This window comes from Phallusia mammillata, chromosome 8, assembly GCF_965637545.1.
Source record: "Phallusia mammillata chromosome 8, kaPhaMamm4.hap1.1, whole genome shotgun sequence".
NCBI classification, from domain to species: domain Eukaryota; kingdom Metazoa; phylum Chordata; class Ascidiacea; order Phlebobranchia; family Ascidiidae; genus Phallusia; species Phallusia mammillata.
The window spans coordinates 13,920,890-13,941,660 of NC_137259.1; the positions used below are offsets into that span (position 1 = coordinate 13,920,890).

Sequence of the window (20,771 nt, forward strand, 5' to 3'; positions counted from 1 at the left end):
TGGAAAATTCATTTTAGTGTTGCTTTGGCGGGAGATATTGATATTTTATGGAATAGTTACGAATTCGGCCATGGAAGTTTTAGTAGTTTACTTATCAGGAAATTGACTTGGTTACCAAACTTAATAATTGTTTGGGCTTTACGCACCAACCAACCATTGTTTGGATTTTCCAACGGCTGTTTTGACGAAGTTTATTATGGGAAAAAGTGGACGGAAAAGCGTAAAATTTGATGAATTACAGTTACAATGTGAGTGGGGAGGTTGTGGAATTGTATATAATGACTTGGGAAAGTTTTATTCCCATTTAGAAACTCATTACAACCATGATATAGGCTCCAACTGTGTACAGTTTGAAGGTAAACATAAACATTAAAATGTTTGGTCTAAAATTGTATAGATTGTAATGCCTAATTGTGTTTTAGCTTTTGAGCTCGGCTGTCGTTGGAATGAATGTGCATATTTTACAACAGACAAAGAAGATTTACTTCGACATTTATACTTTCATGGTTATCATACCAAGGTATATTGTGTATTTTTATGTATGCATCAATGCATGTAATCTAACAGGGTTTCACAATTAAACGGTGACCCACAAAAATCAAACCCAACATCTCACAGCCTAAAATGCTTGAAAGCAAACTAGTTTGTTTATCATTTAATTTTGTCCTGTGAAATTAGTGAGCTGGTTGTTTTGTTCACTTAAAGTTTTACTATTACTAATTGGAAAAAAATCGCAGTTAAATTACCCACCGCACCCAAGTTTTGCAAGCCAAATTTTTACTGGCACTTACTACTTTGTCGCAAACACAATCAGCAAAATCTTACCATTGTCATTGTACAAAAAAAATGACATTGTCAAAAACAATGTTATCATATTTTGCAAACCAAAGTGGATGATTTCCCTATTTTAGATTACCTTGTTAAAATGTTGTGTAAATACCTGATGTCTTGTTAAAATCTTTCATGATCAGGGTTCCCGTGGGTATGGAAAACCTGGAAAGGTTATGGAATTTAAATTTGTATTTTTGAGGCCTGGAAAAGTTTTAAAAAAAGCCAATTTTTGCAAAAGTCCTTGAAAAAGTATGGAATTTGGCGCCTGTTTTGCCATGAAAATGCCAGATAGAGATAGGAATTTCAAATTATGTAAAGTTTGTATATTCGTTGCAAGTATGGTAAATTGGCTACATATACCAAAGCCTTTTTTCTAGTTTTTGTATGGGAATTGCTAGGGAATCCTGCATGATGTTACATTACCACTGTGTTACATAACTGTCAGTTTTTTTCCTGTATTGGCAGTTAAAATGGTGGGGTATGTTATGCAATCAACAAGAACAGTTGGGTCAATGTCGGGCATTACACAATCGTAATGTGATTCCAGAACTACCAGAGGGATTTCACTGTGACTGGGAAAACTGCGATATGGTTTGTATATATATGTCTATGTTATCATATGAGTATCACTAAAAACTTTAATTTGACAATATTAAGGAGAGTTAAACATATACGAAACATTTTCTTGTTTTGTTACTGATTCAGAAATGAAAAAAAAGTGTTAAACATTTTTGTCTTTTTTAACAGTTTTAAGTTTGCAGGTTTGTGACATTCCAGACCAATTTTATATGCATGTTTATGACCATATAATGGACGATGAAATCTTGCCTAATAAACAAAGAGGATTTGCGTGTCATTGGGAAGGTATACTATTACTTTGATATGATTTTTTTGCATTACAACATGTAATCAGTATTCAGTGATCTCATCAAAATGACTTCAATTCTCGCTTCCAATGCTTTTAATGCTGTAGATTAACCATCATGCTAAGTTTCAATTTAGGTTGCACATACAGCTATGAATTGACAAACCCCCTGCGAAAAAGTGGTGCCAAGTACAAGTTGCGAGAACATCTTCGTACACATACAAAGGAGCGCACCTATGCTTGTCCATGGTGTGGAAATTTGTATGTCAACAAAACAAAGTATGCTGACCACCTCAGCAGACAGATTAGCATTGAAAGTAAGCTGTGTTGTAAAGCCAAAAAGTGCATTTTAAATATAAAAACAAACTTCATTTCTCAGGTCATTGTTTTCAATGTACACACTGCTCCCGGACTTTTGCAAGTGAGCGTTTGCTGAAAGATCACATGCGGCACCATGGTAAGAAACAATAGCAGATTTTTTCAGGTTTTTGTGTCATTTTACCAATAATCTTTTTTTCCAAACAGTAAACCATTACAAGTGTCCAAAGTGTGCAATGACGTGTCCAAACCCATCGGCACTCAAACATCACATACGATATAAACACTCTGATGAAAGACCATTTGCTTGTCAGTTTTGCCCCTACAGGTACATATGAATAAAATTTATTTAATTGTTTGATTATAGTATGCTGTCAGTACCACCAATCAAAATTTGCACTATTCGTTAAAAGTAATACAAAGCTCATGTATTTTATGCTTAAGATATTTTTTCGAAATAGACAGGTTTGTATGAGACAACAAAGTGTTTTTGCAAGAGTTTCCTAATCAATAATATATGCTTAATTATCAACACAAGCTGCATACATAAGGTCATGCATGTATTGACAACTTGATGGCATATTTGAATACTTTCTGTTCCTTGTCAGGTCAAAAGCTGCATATGATTTGCAAGTGCACATGGTTTTCCATCAACAGGATCTATCCTACAAGTGTCATGTAGCTGGTTGCGACTATGCTGTTCGATCCTTACAAAATCTCCGTTATCATTTTAGAACCAAACATCTTGTAAGCTTATATTCTGTGTAGCAACATAGTATTTTGTTCATGTGAAAAATATGTGAAAAAATGCTTGTTGAGTTGTTCAACATAATTTTTTTCTCCATATGGACCAAGTAGACTCAAAGTTCAGCACCAAAGCTATCTTTATCTGTGTTTTATTGTCCTTGCAGGAAGGAAGGGGTAAATGCTATGCATGTCACTTGTGTGACAAGAAGTATGGAGTTGGTCACCAGTTAACAAACCATCTACGAAATGCACACAGTTTTCATTGGCCACCAGGACACACAAGATTCAAGTATAGTTTGTCTTTTTCATGTTGGTAAAATCAAGGTGTCCACTAACATTTGTTCTTCAACTTGTACACATGCACAGGTACAAAGAATGTGATGACCACTTGTTTCGTCTACAAACTTTTCGGTTTGAAAGTGTTGAGCTTACCGAACAGTTGTTAGTTGATGATCAAGACACGACAAGGTAATACAAATTTAGACTAAACGGACAAGGACTTCAGTTTCTTGTAACATGAAAGCCTTTAAGAATAATGTATTGAAGTCATCAGCTCATCTTAAATGTGTTTTACATGTTAAATGTGAAGCTGTAGATACTATACTGTACCAGCAACAAACACTTAACCTAGCTCAGGGTGGTCCAAGACTGCAATAATGAAGGGCTACATTAAGGTTTAGTAAATACCAGACAAGCCGCTAATCAACATTATGTTTTGAGACCTAAATATTATTACCACAAAGCACACCTGCCAACACTTATTTACAACTGTTTCAAAGTTTAAGTGCTAATGTTGGCAACAAAAGGAAAACAAATCGACGCGATTATGTCATCATAAAGAGCATAACTCCCTTCTTGTTTCACAGTAAATACATATTGACCTGCAATTTGATGATTGATTGCTGAATTTGTAACTTGAACTAACAAAATGTAGAGTATACTTGACATTATGATGTTGTTTTTCAAATTTAGGCCAGAAACCGAGGGCACCCAACACCCATCAAGAACTAGAACTTTGCGAAAACGGAAACATTTTAGCAATTCCTCACCTGTTAAGAGAATTACAAGAGCTGCATCTTCAAAGCAGAAAAATAAAAGTACAACAAAAGTTTTCAGTGAATATTAGTATTGTTTGACGCTTCTGTATGACTGTTATGTATGTGTAGAAATTTTGAAACCAACTGAAAGACTAGAAAAGAAAAAACGAACAGTATCTGTTTCATTTCAAGAAAGCCTTGTGAATTTCGTCACAAACAGGTAAAATTAGGTTCACTATAAAAACTCTGTTTAAATGTGAACTGTTTAATATTTGTAAAGGTAAAAATGGAAATGTAACTTCAAATTGCAATATGAAATAATCTGATTTACAAAAGTTGTGGGAAAAAAATAATGTAACACATAAAGATTCAGATTAGTGATGTTAAATGTAACCACGATATTGTTTTGCTTTTTTTAGTGATTCCAATCCAGAAACTGCACTTGAAGAAAAAGAAGGTAAGCTTTAAATTAGTTGCAAACCAACTATGTTAAGCATTCAAAGTCACCAGCTTTGGCCTGCATAGCCTAATGTAAATAACTGTTCGGCCAATTCTGCACAATGTCTATTGCCTTGGATGAGTGGTGGGATTCAAGTTTTTTTGTCAGCCGGTTCTATCACAAAAGTCATATGTTTCAACCGGTTTTGTTATAAAAAGTCCATTTACAGTGACAGTGAGTAATGCTAACGGGTTCGCTGATCTCATAAAATTTCGTGACACGGTTAGCTGTAGAACCGGTGCGAACTGGCTGAATCCCACCACTGCCTTGGCTGCAAAATGTATCTATGGGGCTTTAAACATACAGTCTGTGATAGCTAACAAAAGTCTTGTTTTTAAGGTGATGAACTTGACCAGGCACAAACAAACAGCAGTCAGAAGGTGTCACCAATGAAACCCAAGCTGCAATCACCCACTGCCAGCCCCATAAAATCCCCTAATGCCATTTCATCCAACAGTGAAGAGCAATCTACCTCTGAATTATCCAATGTAGACCAAATCAATAATTCTTCAACAGATGTTTTAAATTTGGACGATGGGGTTTTGGCACGAGATGAAAATGGCAAGCCCATTCAGGTTAAAGTGGATGGTAATGATTTTTATTTGGTTAAAGGCAAAGAAAAAGGAACTTTAGTTTCATATTGCCTTGTAAGTGTTGGTGATTTTTCTGATGTAGATTAGTAAAGTGTTGTGACCAGGTTTAGAACTGTGATTAGAATATTTTATGTTCGTTTGTTATTTGTTGTTGTTTTGATGCTTTAAAAGTATAATAAAATGTGCAACTATGCATAAAGCTGTTGTCCACATCATAAAAAAAGATTTCAAATAAATATGTTGTAGTTTGAAGTTTAATAAAACAGATGTTATCGCATACATTGCAACAAAGGAACAAGGAATATTTCACAGCATTTTTCACATTGGCACCAAAAACAAAACACATGTCGAAGTCTTTCTAAAAGAAATCCTGGGAAACTTAGCAACTAAACAATTACACCAGCTAATACGCACATAAGATGACAAGAACAGCAAATTCTAGCAATGTGACAATAGACAAATTTTCAGAGTAAAATATTGTGTATGTTATAACTAAGGTTTGACAAACTGCCTAGAATCAAATTCCACAAAAAACACACATTTTAAATTCAGTTGTGTAGAAGGAGACATTACTATGGTCTATCCAGGCATAGGTAACCTATATTTAACACTGATGGGTTCTCAAGGAATTTTTTTGCACTGTACAGAAAAAGCAATGTAACAGATGTGCACAGAGATTTTCACGTTGAACTGGATTTTGTACAACATTGGTTGTTTCACACAATGGAACACTTGGTCAGAATAATTTTTATGTGCTTAAATGGTGTGAGGTATGCCGCAGTTTGTTTCTTGCCTTGGCCCGAGCACCATTCAATAACCTGGAAACATAAAATTTGGAAAATGCAATAATTTACTATCTTGCTTCATGCCCTTAATTAAAAAAGTTATGCAACTGCAGCAGTTACCAGGTTTGCCACAAATGAAAACGAACTATTAATATTGAAGTGATGTAAAATGACAAACCAAAAATTGTCAGTCACATAATTTTTCTGCACTTGATACAGCAGCCTTTGAAATATTGAATTTACCTGTAAAAGGTCATAAATTTACTCAGCAATAGTCTTTGGGACTGAATTTACCTGTGAAAAGCCTTGGACCTCCAGATTTTAATCGTCTTGTCGTCACTTACGGATACAGCCATTGAAGGGTCACGAGGGTTCACAGCCACACAATTCACAACATCATCATGTGGTAATGACGACACAGATGTGTTGTAGTGTCGATCCCATATATAACCGCGTGAATCTTCTGAACCACTACAATAAAGAAAACTGATGCGTCTGCCAATAAAACTGATGCGTCTGCCAAATAACTATAAATGGCTTTTGGGCAAAACTATACTCACCTTTCAATTTTCATTTTTTTACCTAATCACCTACATAAGCAAGAAATTAACACTGACATTTTTTTGTAGCTATTGTCAGCATCTGGGTTTTTGTAAATAGAAAAAAAAACAATTGTCTGTACCTTGCCACATAAAGATCGTTGGTGCTCAGATGAAGAAAAAAAACATCACTGACAGCACTGTGTCCAAGCATTGTTGAAACCTGCCAATGAAAAATATATGTTTTCCAGATTTGCTCAGGTTACTACCACACTTTATATAGGTCAAGTACTTCATTGGTTCTATTTTTGAATAGGAAATCTCAATATGTCCCGTTTTTGTATCACTATCTCAACACCTTTGCTGCTATATGTGTGTTGAAAAGGTCTATTCAGGATCTAAACTCACCTTTTTCATTGTGATAAGGTCAAACACCACCATCTTGATCATAGTTGATATTTGTGGTGATTCTAATGGAGCTCTGTTGTTTTGTTGCAAGATTGCCTCCCAACTCCCAATCCATTCCCTCACATTTACATAAAGGTATCTGGAAAAAAATGAGTATATTTACTACTGAAGTGTTCCACCATGTAAGAGATTTTCCAACACGCCTTCTCATTTTGTTAAAAAGTCTGTGAGATTACCAACACAGGAACCCACAGCACAAAAGGTTTGCTAAATGATGATAGATGGCATAAAGAGCACAGTTGTTTAAATTAACAGTGAGACTGGGATAGGGTTGGGGAGTACATTTAAAACAAAAACTGCTGTATTAGGTTGATTTTATTGTTATATATCAGGGGTGGCCAGACCTGCTTCATGCCCGAGCTGCATATCACAAAACTTAGTTTAAAAAGGGCCGCAAGACAAAAAATCAAAAGCGAATTTATTCACTCACGATGAAGTCTACGCTATCAAATAATGATCGTTGTGTGGTGATGCTGTGTGTCTCCACCTGGGCGGCAAGGTGTTTGAAATTAGGCTGATATGATGGGAAAGTTTTTGTGTTTAGCTTCGTAATGACATTTCAAGTTACTAGTTTTGTAATGATTGAGCGAAACTGGACAAATAAGACTCACAGGTTTACCTCCATTATTAATGAATACAAACTCCTCCTCCCATTCTGTTTTAAAAGTTATATTTTCCTGTTTATCTTTCTTTATTGCAGTTATTTCTCAACACTGTTTTTTTTGGCTAAACTTTGCAGTTATTGAATGTGCAACATTAAAGAGCCGCAATCAAAGGCTCAAAGAGCCGCATGCAGCTCGAGAGTCGCAGTTTGGCCACCCCCGTTATATATAAAAACTTAGGCCAACCATAATAGCCCTAATAGTCAGCATTTTTTACACAAATCGATTTTAAAATATTTGGATGCGCCACCTACTGCAAATTAACAAACCTGTATACTGTGAGTTCCTGTGTTAGTAGCTCCACCAAAAAATCTACCCTTACAAAGGATTTTAAGCAACAACAGCAGGAATCATATGCAAATTTTGTCAGTAATTAAACTGTCCAGGATTGGCCACCAGATTACTGTTGCCTATTCATAGATTGAATTTTACTTAATATTATGTACACATGTGTTTGGCTCTCCAGAATGAAAGTCACATCAAGTACGTTAACAGTGATTACGAAGGTAAGGCTTGTTACCTGTTGCAAGGTGAAAGGGTCATTCCAACACATTGTCCATTCATCTCAAGCACATGGTCCCAAGTGTCTGCATCTAATGCTGACCTATCAAAGTTAAATGCTTGTAATGGACAAAAATTACTTACATCATTACAGCTGTACTATTTTTATTTTTTCGAAATTAATGCAATCAGGATATTTTTGGAAAAACTTTTGAATGCAAGAACTTTTATTTTGTATTGCGGATGTAAGAATTTTCAAATTTCTTTTTGATATGCATTCCGCCATATAACTACATCACCCAAGATTGTTAACTATTGCAAATGTTTTGCATTACATTCAGTGGTGGGATTCAGTCAGTTCGCACCGGTTCTATAGAACCGTCACACAAAATTTATGAGGTTAGCATTATTGGTTCAATCAACCGGCTGAAAAATATGACTTTCGTGATAGAACTGGCTAACAAAAAATTTGAGTCCCACCACTGGTTACATTATATGTGTTTGAAGTCACTATACTCAAGACATGCTTGGCAAAATATAAAATCTCTCAACACAACAGTTGTGAAAGAAATGTGCTTTGTCCATGCAGAACTTTTATTACTTGCGGAAAATAACTGAAAGAAACTATGCTGTGGCTACCTGTTGTGGTCATTTCCAGACAAAAGATTGCCAAGATCAGCATCAGCAAGTTGACTGCACTCTTCCTGTTTTAACATCTTTATGCCTTTTAAAAAACAAAAGGTATCTCGTTAAGACTATTTAGGTTTATTTAAGAGGTTATTAGTTTCAAAATTAAATCACAGTATGCCAGGCCCATTGAAGGTGCCATACCGAATCAGCCGGTCACCAAACATTACCCCACCATTGCTGGTCTGCATAGACGCTTAAGGGCTGATCCAAGTTATAAATTTGTGTTCATCTTAGTTTACAAATTCGTATGGTTTTAACTTGTTTTTGACTTGCTGCCGTGACCTCTTGATAACATTTACCAAGTTGCGGTGACCCCAAGGAGAGAATTAGTAGGCTCTAAATCAAAATTGACTGTAATTTTTTCCAATAATAAAGTGGTCAATGAGGTTATTTTATTTGGGCTAGTGGTCCATGACTTAAAGCCAGTTGGGGACCACTGCCTTAGGCGACCCCAGGCAATTTGCCAGGTGACCCCAGATGGGGTCGCGACCCACAGGTTGGGAACCGCTGACTTAAGGTATTTGAACATTTAGGCAAAAGTCTGTTGCTGAAAAAAACAATGCAGTAGTGGAATAAAATCATTTATCATGTATTTACAAGACTGTTGTGCAATCACTAGCCAACTGAGGCAAGGTATAGGGGCTTATTAATATTACATTTCTAAGATTAAATCCTGTTTCAATTGGTATTAAATATAGTTCAGATTGGATATAAACCTGATTAAGAATTCCATAATCCATTTACTAGTGGTTATTGGTAGCATTTTCATTAATCAATTTTGGGTTTAAAATCAACATTTAAAACATGAAAAATGTTTTTTAATGGAAGCAATTCAAGTAAACATGCAATCAATTTTTACTTCACACTTTAAGAAAAACTTCACTAAAAAACTTTTATTTTCAATGACTTTCAAGTAGATTTCAGTCCAATATACCTATTTGATGGGGAAAACAGACCAGCTGCCCAGTGAAGCAAATCAGTAACTTGTATCGCTTAGGAAGTTGGACACCAGCAAAGTCGTCATCTGCACTGGTCGCTGAGCTGAAAAAATGCTCGATTTTTGTTAACTCAAGCTTTCGTTTTGTAATGTACATTTAGATTTATAGACTGCAAGTGTTTAAAATAATGCCAAAAGGACTGTTATAAAAGTATAAATGAAAGGTTTAAGAACCTCTGGCTTAGCTAAATAAGCCAGAAATGCAACGATCCGTTTAGCTCCAATGAATTAGTGACAAGTGACAGAGTAGCAAATGAACTATCAAGTATCAGGTTCTCAAACTTTTTTGTCCTATTTGCAACCTATGCGACAGCAGCCACCAAAACTGCTTCATTTATTAGAAAATTTGACAAACCTACAATAATAGATCATTAATCTGAGCGAAAATGCCGTAAAAATAAATTTCACATACCTTGAATCAATATCACTAAATATTTGACTATGTTTTTGTCGCGAGAACAGTGAGTTGACCTTCTTTCCGCATTTTTCACAGTACAAAACGGGCAGTTCTACTTCTTGTGTATAGTCCACAACATCTTGATGTGGGTGTTCTGCTCGTAACTGACTGGGTTCATGTTCGATAAACTGAAGACTGTTTGTTTCTGTGTTCATCCCACAAGATTTTAGCAGTCCATTTGTTTCGTGTAATTCCGATTGTTCCACATCACTGTCGTCTTCTTTTGTTTTTGAACAAAAGCTAAAGCAACTGGACTTGGCTGGCAGTGAAGTAGCAGATGACCATTTTGGTCGCTTGACGTTTTGGTTTGTAAAACCTTTATTAGAACAGCCATCACACAACAGTCCTGTAAACAGTTGAGATAACAATTCAAATAAGATATTCTGCATACATCTCCAGTAATATGACTTATGACTTATTTCATAGGTATATATTGTGTCAAGCACCCAATTGGTTCAAAATTTTCATTTTTAGGAAAACAAAATGTAATTGAATCCATCAGAATTTTTGATTTTTGATTAAAAAAATGCCTAATCCTCAATCCAAAATACATGAGAAAAATTGTGTTGGTTTTTATGTTTTGTTTGGAAATACAGACACGCAGCTTAAACTTTTACAACACTGAACCCTAAATTTTATCACTGTGTTGGTGCCAGTTTCTAGTTGTACAAGATCACCATTTTCGCATGTTGTCTGTGCTTTTGTTACATTATGAGAGGTTTGTGCTTCTTGATGTGCCATTTTCCTGATGAATTTGTCTCGTATAGGCTGTCAAAAAGTCTGTTATTTTAAAGACCAGCAATTAACAACTAAAACCTTTGTTTAAGTCAGTTTTGCTGGCATCTTTATGCAAATCTTGTTGAAGATTTTTAATGTGCATTGCATGAATCACTGAAGTCAGATCACTGGTGTAATTATTTCTGATCTCCTATAAAAAAATGAATTGTTTAATACTTGAGTGATTATCTACTTGACATATTTCATGCAAACTGAACCTATTAACATTTAGAGATATCAGCTATAAGTAGGTATAATTACCCATAGTCTGATTAAAGCTATGATCATTAGTGTTTAACAGTCTTTATGAAAAATTGTTGTTTTACCTGACGTATAGGCTTGCTGAGGTCAGAAACAAGTAGATAACTTACAGTAGCAAAATTGTTGCACCGAAATAAAAATGAGCGGGTCACAGTGGACTGGTACAGGTATTCAACTTCCTACAAGAAGAAATACTTTTTTCTTTTAAATCTTGTCACATACAGCATATTATTGTAAATCTTTTAAAAACAACCAATGTAGTTTTTACTTCATTGATCTACAGCCATAAAAAGGCAAGAAAATGGACTATTCTGTGGCAAAGATATTAGGATTATAAATTAAAACACTATTAATGAATTTATAGTGTACACACTGGTGACAGTCTTTGAGCAGTATATAATATATGGTACATGCTTATTGCATCAGTTTTGACATCTACAGCATAAGTTTCGTCACAACAGCCAAAACCCATATATATATATCACATGACTCAGATCCATGTGATTCAGGGAGTTTCTGTATTGCAACACATGTCATAATTTTCACAACTAAGCATTTCACAGCTGTGGTATTTTCACAAGTAAGCATTTTAACATTGGGCATTGATTAAGCTTATGTCTTTTGAACAAAAGAGCTTTAAAAATTGATGAAATTACTGACACAGTTTATGCCACAAAACTGTGTGATAAATTTTAAGTTATGTGTTAATCGACTGAAAGTACCTGTCCAGATTTGTTTAAAACAACTTCACATAAGCACTGTAGTGAGGAAGTAATGATATGGGATCGTGCTGACAAAATATGGGATTCATTTAACCATGTTCCCATCACATCATATGGTACAATACGAACTCGTGACTAAAACAAAAAGTTCATCAACATAGTTATATTGCATTTACTCCCCTCTTATAAGCAAGGCAAGTGATGGCATCAATCTTTATGCCTAGGAATGAAAACAAGCACATTCATAATATGTCCACTTAACTAATGTTTGTTAAACTTAATACAACAGTAGTTTCAAACGGGTTTTCTTCAGAACCGAAGTTTTACCAATAAGTACCCGTAGTTCAATACAACGCTCAAAAATTTCATAAGGAGGTTTGGTGCATTATGCATGAAAAATAACTTTTGTCACACTGACAAGTGAAACATGGTGTCAAATAGTTTGCATTAGAATGGAACCTGTTGCTACTCCGGTGTCTGTAATTACTACTTAACCATTGTGACCGCTGTGGCCAACATGTAAATACTGCATGACCATAAAACTTCTATGTTGTGACCACTGTGACCAACCCGTACAGGTAAACGAGACCAGATTGAAGTGTTATTTCCATTACCAACCCTCACCCCAACCCAAATAGCTTTAACCGTCAGCGCTTTTGTTTTAAAAAAAATTGGTCACAGTGGTCACACAGTATATACAGGTTGGCCACAGCCGTCACGCAGTATTTACCGGTTGGCCACAGCATTTGGAAAGTGTGTACAGGCTGGCCACACCGGTCAAGTGGTATTTACATCCACCCTCGCTACTCAATATAACTCTTAACATTAGGTGCTATATATTTTTGCTTGCTATGAAATTTAGTGATGTATAATATCTTATAACTTGCTTAACAAACTAAGCTTTTTCTGCAAAAAAGTTTTGTATTTAGTAGAAAAAACACTAAACCGGGGGATAGTTTTTAATCTTTAATTTAACAACTGTAGTATATATTTAACTGATAGACACAACCGTATACAACTAACCTGAATGGTAAATGTGCCTGCAAATATGTTGTAGATGACAATTTCTCCTCCCTGATTCGAGCCTGCACATCTACCAGACACCAAAAGTTGTGTATCACTAGGGCTAAATTGAGATAGTTGGGTGTATTTCCACTGAAAGAGTGAGTTTGTACCGCCAAGTCGACTGCTGAACACTGTTTCGAATGGCCAATCCGCATTGTAAACCTATGAACAACAGTTCATAAAATATTTCTTTACATACAGTATGTCGTCATGGAAGTGGAATCACGCATGTATTGAATGTATTGACATAAAAGTGAATAGGTTTTCTGTTACTTATATTTTGTTAGGTAGTTAAAATCACTGTAATTTGTTTGTAGTTATTTTTGAGGGCTCAATACTGTATGTTTCATTCTGGCATTGGCTCAAAGCAGTGCCAGTAACTTTTAAAACATAATTTATTGTTGGCATCACAATAAAGTTGCCTACTTTTATATAGGCATCTTTTGAGCACGTCGAAAACATCATTCCATTGTGTGAAAATGCCACATGTAAAACTTCATCTGTGTGTTCCTCAATTTTATCAAGTTCTTGACTCGGAGCTCGATCTGAAAGTCTCTCATATTCTGCCCTCCAAGATTTTGCTTCTGTATCAATAGTTATAAGTGAAACCCAAATGCAAAATAAACAAAAATGCAAGTAAATACATAGAGCTAGCACACTGGAACTCAAGTTAAAAACTGGCCTTAAGATGTGTGTAAAAACAAGTAAATCATTGAGATTCAAGGTTATCAAAATTGGCTTTGAGATGTCAGTTTTAATTTTCTGGAGAATTTCTAGCGTATTAAAACATATTAAACTTTAGCAATCACCTGGCATGAGTTTGACATCACTGTCAAGTTTATAATCGGCGATAAATCTTCGTTTCCAAAGCAACTCAGTTTCAGAAATGCTTTTCCATCTCCAACATGTTTGGGCTAATAATATTAGTTTTTACTTAATACAATAAAATACATACTAATTTACTACAGTCAAGTAGTTTTGTTTAAAATAAGTCGAAAAAAAACAAGCAGTTTAAAAGGGTTGTAGGACTAGCAAACATAGCATCTTATTAAGTGTGTATGTGAGTTTTTAAATTTTATAATCATATTTTTTTATTTTATAGTTTTTTACCTATTCTTCCTAGCTGCTTGCAAGTAAGTAAATGAAAAATCTGCAACAAAACATCTTCTGGCAAAAACCCCCATGATGATTGTTCGATTTGGTTTTGTGGGTCGGCTTGGTTACTCGAATCTGATTTCATCATTTAATAGTTGCACATTGTTGATTTAGTCGGGACTTTCAAGAGATTATGCTACAATAAAGAAAATACAATACATATTATAATACATGGCATTGTATTTAATTAATCAGACAAGTGTAACTAACATTATTTTGCAAATACAAACAACAAACTTGCAGCAAGAACACAAGAACAGTTTCATGAGAACTTTTTTACCATCTCCTAAAGATGGTCTAATAAATTACTATCTTACAATACACGAAAATAGATTCACTTTAGGCTTGCACTGACAAGATTTAAAAAAAGTATTTTTGTTCACAGTAGTGGCACCTATAACTACAAAGCACAAACTATTGAAATCAATCGCCATCTAGCTTATAAACTACAGGTAAATAGCCTTGGTACGTATTTATCGAAGTGGAAAGAAATCTAGATTCTCGACAAGGTCAAATTCCATGAATCTGACTCTGAGCTGAACACAAATTCTACAAATCAAATACCAAGACGCAAACAGTACAGTGATCCAAGAACGCATCACTTTTGCACTTCAGAGTAGGTAGAAAGTGATAATAACACATAATTAGACTTACCCTGAAAGTCTGAAACAAACGACCGCACCAAGAAGACAGAAGCTGATAATTTTGTTTTGTAATTGTAACGCGTGCTTTTCCCTTTTGTGTCAAAATAAAACGGTTCGCTGATTTTTACAATCACGTGACTTGGTGGTTGTGTCGTCAGAACATATTATAGAAATCATTGATTTTAGACGAAAAAACGAGAAAATGATAGCATATCGCATTATCGGAGGCCAAACAACTTGTTCTTTACAGACTTTAGGCATAATTCTTCAAACGCAAAAAAAACTAATTTAAACAGTTAAACAATATTTTTTTAATATTAAAAGGTTCTAGTCACAAATGAATTTGCCCATACATAGAAGTTACATTTGATTGATTAAAATTGTTTAATCATATAATTATGGCATCATAGGTGCAATAGAGCCCAGTCACTAACGACTATTTTGTAGAACTATGCAATAGGTGCGTTGCTAACCGAAATGTGACGTCATACGTGCAAGACTGCATACCTGCTACCGTAATTTGAGAGAAATGCGCTCACTAGCAATATCATTCCCGCTTTGTAAATAAAATGCCTTGTGTATGGTCCAGTGCATTACATACAAAAACTACGTGGTTAATATGGTTGTTTGTTTTACCAAAGGGAGCAAACGATTGTCGTAAAACCTACATGTTTCTTTAGTTAAATTGAGTTTAATAAACAAACTTGAATTAATCGTAGAAATATAATTAGGCCTACGCTAAACAATCTCTAGCAAATCGAAAACGCAACATTGGGCTGAGCAAAATTTGGACAATTAAGGAAGTGCAGAAAAGTATGGGGTTTAAAATGTGGATAAACGTCGCAGAATGAAAACGCTGCAGTAACTTAAGTTAAGTAAGTTAAAACATGACCTGGAGACGTTTGGGAAGGGCGTTGGCGTGTTAGCAAATCGAACCTGTAGTTTTACTTCAACGTGGTGAGTTTTTTTTATTTCTGATAATAGCCTCTAGTATACTGGAGCAGGTTTGTGAATACAAAAAAACATAAGTTTCGTTATTTCCGCTGTTTGTGCTAGGACAATAGAATTGCATTTGAGGATACCAGACTTTCATTGCGTATTCATGGATCGAGTTTCAGAGGAGTTGCTTCCGTGGTTAAGAGGGATGTCGCTTAGGGTAATGCCGATAGACGCAATTACGAAACGTTTCGAAACCAGGAAGCCGCGTTGACAAAATTCATCATTTTGTGAGGGTGTACTGCCAATAGCACGAGGCAAGTAGCATTTTCACCACACAAGGTGCATCTTTGAAGTTATATTTTGCATGTTTTGCCTGAAGTTGTTGCAGTTTTTACTTTAAATGTTAACTATTGCTTGATTTTGATATCGATAGGCTGGGAAAATACATCTTGAACCTACAAATACTACTTAAACTTAGCTTTACTTCGCTTTAGAACTAGTCGATTGAAACCATACTATATATTATGTACAGAAAATCAGGTTGCAGTAACCATTACTGTGCTCATTTAAAAGCAATAACATGGAAGCCGAAGGAAACAATGTTGGGTACAAACATCTGCATCACCAAGACAATGAACACCTTATACCAATGGAGCAGGTTTGTGGCCAATACAGCAAATATTTTGTTTGTTTTAATTTTTGAACTTGTTGGCAAATGAACGAAATTTCAGTCAGTTTATGTATTCTTAATCCGCTTGGTTGTGACCAAAGTTAACAAATGTATTGAAACAAGTGCAGATATGCAGTGGCGGCTCGTGCCTAAAATTTCTGGGGGTGCTGCTCCAAATTTTAGCCTTTATTGGACAAATATAAGTTGGCAATATATAGAAAAGCCACATTTCTAGTTTTCTAGTCATTGTTTTGTGCAGAGAAACAAGTAATACAAATCTTAATTAGCAACTCCATTGTGACGTAATGGTTGTTACGCAATAATGTACACGGGTGTACACAGCAGAGGTATCATTGGGGAATTTTGTTTACTTGCAGAGCGACGGGCCAAACTCAACAACATGCAGTAATAATGTGGCACAAAAACACGTGACACAGACTGGAAACAAAGCGGTTGTAAATACGGTAAAACACAACAACAGTATATAGAAAAATTTTTATTAATAAATGAGTCGAAAAAGGTCGAAGTATTTCAATTGGACAACATTTAAGTAAAACTGGTTATAACAATGACTACTAACTAACACACTTGCTATTCAGTCATTAATATGGTCATGTATCATTTAAGTACCTTATAGCAACAGTCAGCATTTTCAACATATTCCATTACACGTCACAGATTATAATTGCCACACAAAAATAGCCATAAAGCTTTTTATTTGTATCATAACTGACAAATTCAACAACCACATTACATTTGTGTCAGAACTTTTTTATTCAACAACTTTTCTTAATTTTTGTGTACAACTATTAATTGTTTGTAAGTTTCTTAACTGCTAAACTTGCTGCTTTATTTGGTGGCAAATAGCTTATAATTCCTTTTTTGAAGTACAAAACTCTGCAAGCTTTGAAAATTACAACTCTCTCACTTAAATTTAAAACATATTATTAAACCTTGTCCTTCTATTTTACAACCAAAATGAATCATAAAGCTATAGTTTAGGCAAAATAATTGATAGCTTCTTCCTTGATTTCCAAATGACAACCAAGAAACTGTTTTTTTTTATTTGTTGCTATCACTGCAAGTGCAAGTCTTTTTGGAAATAATGGTGTTCCTTAGAAAAGTTTGCATCCTTTTCAGTGTTGACATCCTTTTCAAGAACCGTTTTGCCTTTGAGAGACTCATGGAAATTGCTGGCTAGCTGGCCTTTCCTTTAAAAGTTTCAGTAACTTTTCTAACAACAGAATATGTTTGGTGGTCACTACTATCTCCCCTGTAGAATGTTCATTCTTAACAAACATTTCCTGTACAACAATTTAGCAGCTACTGTTTAAAGAAACATAACATGTCCATTATATCAATACACAAGATTGCACTTGGTTGCAAATACTGTCAACATGGTGTGTTAAGAAACCAAAACGTGAAGTTGTCATCACTAAGATATTTCAAAATTCCTGTTGCTTGTGCAATTGTTTGTTCTGCATTTAATATTGCCTGAATTTCAGTGAGGCATTTAACTTCACAGTGTGAGTAGTTCTTGTGGTTGCTTATTCCTGCATGACATATTTGGAATAGAAGATGTTTTATCCCAGTTTTCTTAACTTTTTATTCAGGCTTTTATTATAAAGGTTAATCGTGACTTTTCAAGTGTTAGATGACCTTTTTCTTTTTCAAGGTGGTAGATACACAATCTAATTTAATGATAACTGCAAAAACTGAAGCCCACTTACAGTCATCTTAAAAATTCATGACTAACCTTCAAACAAATAAATTAAAACATGGCAAAAAAATTGTTTAACTGTACTCACTGTCGAACTTAGAATATAGCAAACGGGTTTGGTTTTGGAGCACAATATAGACCCGGAACAGACAACACAACTACAGCGGCCGGTTCACACGCTGCGTGATTGGTGGAGCTGCACGAGCCGCAGCACCCAGTCGCCTATTTCGCCCGGCGTGTAGCTTTTCCAAGTGCGCATGCGCACAAGTGCAAAACGTCATGAAACGTCACGATTCGTCATGAAACTGGAGCTGCAGTTCCACCATAGATAACATATTAATGCCATAATTTTTTTTTTTCAAATGAAAAAAATGCCGATCAAGAAGGAAATTATACTTATAAAAATTATACTTAGGAATAAAAAATAAGTATCATGAAAGTTATCTGTATATTGTTGTGGTAGGAATATTAAGTGAAAATATCTAGGGGGTGCTGCAGCTCCGCAGCACCCTAGCACGAGCCGCCCCTGCAGATATGTAACATGAAACACGTGTCTCAACGAGTATCAACTTTTTATGCAGACAAACAGGTTTATCAATCAACCAGTTCACCAACAATTACAGAACCCATGTGTTGTGGTGCAACCACCAGGTCCCACATACACGACGACCACAACTGTAATAACCCAACAACCACAAGAGAAAAATCCCTGGCATTCAGGAATGTGCGATTGTTGTGAAGAACTGTCAAGCTGTAAGTTATTTGACAGGTGTACCGCTACAGGCTACACACATAAACCTCGGTTAATCCGGACCCTCAGGGACCAAAAAATTGTCCGGATTAGGCGAAGACTCGGATTTCCTGAATCTGGTTTAACCAAGGTTTACTGTCATCATTTGATATGGGTTCCAACTTTTTGTATTCGCAATCTATCTTATTTTGTTGTTTTTAAAACATTTGGCTTATTTAAACTTGTTTGTGTTTCGATTTAAACTCTTCTTTACTATGCAGTCTGCAATGCTGTTTAGGCTGCTGCGTTTGGTGGTGTGGAAATGCTTACCTTGGAAGTATGGCGTCTCGGATGGGGGAAAATTGTTGTGTTGGTTGCTGTTTACCTGGTCTCTGGCCGATGCGAAGTGCTTTCAGGGAACGCCATAACATTCCGGTCAGTTTTAACTACTCGCATATACTGCTATATAAGGCCTAACAGCTCTAATCGGTAAAAATATATACTTCTTTTGACTTTAGCTGTTTTATATTTCAAAACGTTAAGAAACCTAGTTTACTTCAACTGGACCTATATACTTGTTTGTGATAACCTTACAAAATCAAAGAAATAACAACCAGTCATTACAAGAAAATCTGAATCTATAATCGTTTGATTAGATAGAGCAGGGGTCACCAAACTACGGCCCGCGGGCCGGATCCGGCCCGCGACCACATTTTTTAGGTTGCCAAATTGTATTAATAACTTTGTAACATTAAAATTTAATCTACTCCTTACAATTTTTTTTCTGTGGGGATATTCAGAATTGATGTTACCCAGTTTCATAGGATTGTAACGCCCAGGATTGATCCAAAGCCAGTTTGTTACGTCACAGACAAGACTACAAGTATTAATTGTGCGCAAATAAGCGCCTTCTTTTGTCACTTGTGGCGTAATATACATGCATTGCTCGTAAGATGAGACTAATTATACAGTTTAACAGTCGCATGACTACTTTTTGAAAGGGATTGTAGAAAGACCATATCTTGGCGCACCTAAAAACGCCTCGCGGGCTAAGTTTGGAAAGACGGCGCTATAGGGCATGTAAACTATGCGGCCCGCGCGAATCATTATTAGCACTCATCCGGCCCGCAGTGAAAAAAGTTTGGTGACCCCTGAGATAGAGGGACGCAAACCTGTAAAGCACAATGAACTCTTTTAGTTCACATATTTTACCCATATGTTTACGTAGCCTTAAACTTTAAAGTAGAGATGCTAATTTTTTAAATCGGCTAATTTTTGGTTCGACCGAAACCAAACATTCGGCAGTTTTGCAGAATAAAATAAAAAAATTCGGCCGAATCGCAACAAATTATTCGGCCGAAACCGGATCTTTGTAAAACTGGTCGATTCTGCCGAATAAATTCGGCAAACCGAATGTTCGGTACATCTCTACTTTAAAACGAAAAAACTTGTTTCCAATGTGTTGAACAATAATTAAGTTTGATATTGTTTAAATCTGGTTAAAGTAAGTGTTATGACTTTTTGTTTTCCAGGGCGACATTTGCAACGATTGTTGCGTAACAACTTTCTGTGGTCCTTGCACCGCCTGTCAGCTTGCCAGGGAAATGAACACTCTTGGCTACCCAAAGAATTGCTGCTAGTTTTCAAGTGTCTTATTCTTGTACATTGATTGTCATACTGCAAAGTTCATCGCGTTGTTATATTACGCAATAATTTCACTTAATTGTACTTAATCGAACTCTGTTTTTTCTCGTGTTTCTAGCTGGGAATAAAACAAAGCATTGTTTTACGTTGCTTAAAATTAATTCTGGTTATTATTGTATGTTGAAGTTAGTAGCTGCTTTGTTTTACTACTCTTTTTTCTTTTTTCATGATCTTAGCTGATCGAGTGGTCGTAAATAAATAAATAGGGACAGTGAGCTGCTTCAAAAAATCTTTTTAAAAAACGCTAGCCAGTAATTAAAGTATGTGATTGAATTTTAGTAACTTATAAGGCGTAGGGCTACGGTTGGGTATACTCTGGCCGTGCAAATGTGATTTTGTTCCATAAAACAGTGACGTTTAGACCTTTAAGTTGTTTACCAAAATCTTTAAAAAAG

General features: G+C 35.5%; 3 protein-coding genes across 5 annotated transcripts; 2 read left to right on the forward strand and 1 right to left on the reverse strand.

Moving 5' to 3' along the window:
• The first annotated feature begins 6 nt into the window (after window positions 1–6).
• Window positions 7–5,089, forward strand: LOC145204285 (histone H4 transcription factor-like). 2 transcript variants are annotated; one of them, XM_080076768.1, is made up of 14 exons: window positions 7–356; window positions 423–520; window positions 1,297–1,422; window positions 1,593–1,695; window positions 1,834–2,013; window positions 2,076–2,153; window positions 2,222–2,342; window positions 2,623–2,761; window positions 2,926–3,050; window positions 3,128–3,229; window positions 3,734–3,858; window positions 3,928–4,018; window positions 4,218–4,255; window positions 4,637–5,089. In XM_080076768.1, exons 1-14 carry the CDS (start codon window positions 197–199, stop codon window positions 4,975–4,977), a joined length of 1,827 nt encoding a protein of 608 aa, XP_079932894.1. In that variant the 5' UTR covers window positions 7–196; the 3' UTR covers window positions 4,978–5,089. The 2 variants fall into 2 exon arrangements, with proteins under 2 accessions (XP_079932894.1, XP_079932895.1); XM_080076769.1 differs by having other exon boundaries at window positions 7–248.
• Window positions 5,090–5,134: 45 nt separating this feature from the next.
• Window positions 5,135–14,732, reverse strand: LOC145204283 (F-box/WD repeat-containing protein 5-like). 2 transcript variants are annotated; one of them, XM_080076764.1, is made up of 16 exons: window positions 14,624–14,731; window positions 13,925–14,105; window positions 13,624–13,728; window positions 13,241–13,398; window positions 12,773–12,976; window positions 11,750–11,884; window positions 11,093–11,206; window positions 10,806–10,917; window positions 9,945–10,335; window positions 9,470–9,576; window positions 8,485–8,569; window positions 7,865–7,948; window positions 6,623–6,761; window positions 6,358–6,437; window positions 5,970–6,146; window positions 5,135–5,708 (listed from the first exon to the last, which is right to left on the reverse strand). In XM_080076764.1, the coding sequence occupies exons 2-16, from the start codon at window positions 14,055–14,057 to the stop codon at window positions 5,639–5,641; spliced, it is 2,094 nt and encodes a 697-aa protein (XP_079932890.1). In that variant the 5' UTR covers window positions 14,058–14,105; window positions 14,624–14,731; the 3' UTR covers window positions 5,135–5,638. The 2 variants fall into 2 exon arrangements, with proteins under 2 accessions (XP_079932890.1, XP_079932891.1); XM_080076765.1 differs by lacking the exon at window positions 11,750–11,884 and having other exon boundaries at window positions 14,624–14,732.
• A 1,239-nt stretch (window positions 14,733–15,971) lies between these two features.
• LOC145205294 (placenta-specific gene 8 protein-like) lies at window positions 15,972–20,561 on the forward strand. Its single transcript, XM_080077984.1, has 4 exons — window positions 15,972–16,210; window positions 18,524–18,695; window positions 18,971–19,107; window positions 20,205–20,561. The coding sequence occupies exons 1-4, from the start codon at window positions 16,133–16,135 to the stop codon at window positions 20,310–20,312; spliced, it is 495 nt and encodes a 164-aa protein (XP_079934110.1). The 5' UTR covers window positions 15,972–16,132; the 3' UTR covers window positions 20,313–20,561.
• The last annotated feature ends 210 nt before the right edge of the window (window positions 20,562–20,771 follow it).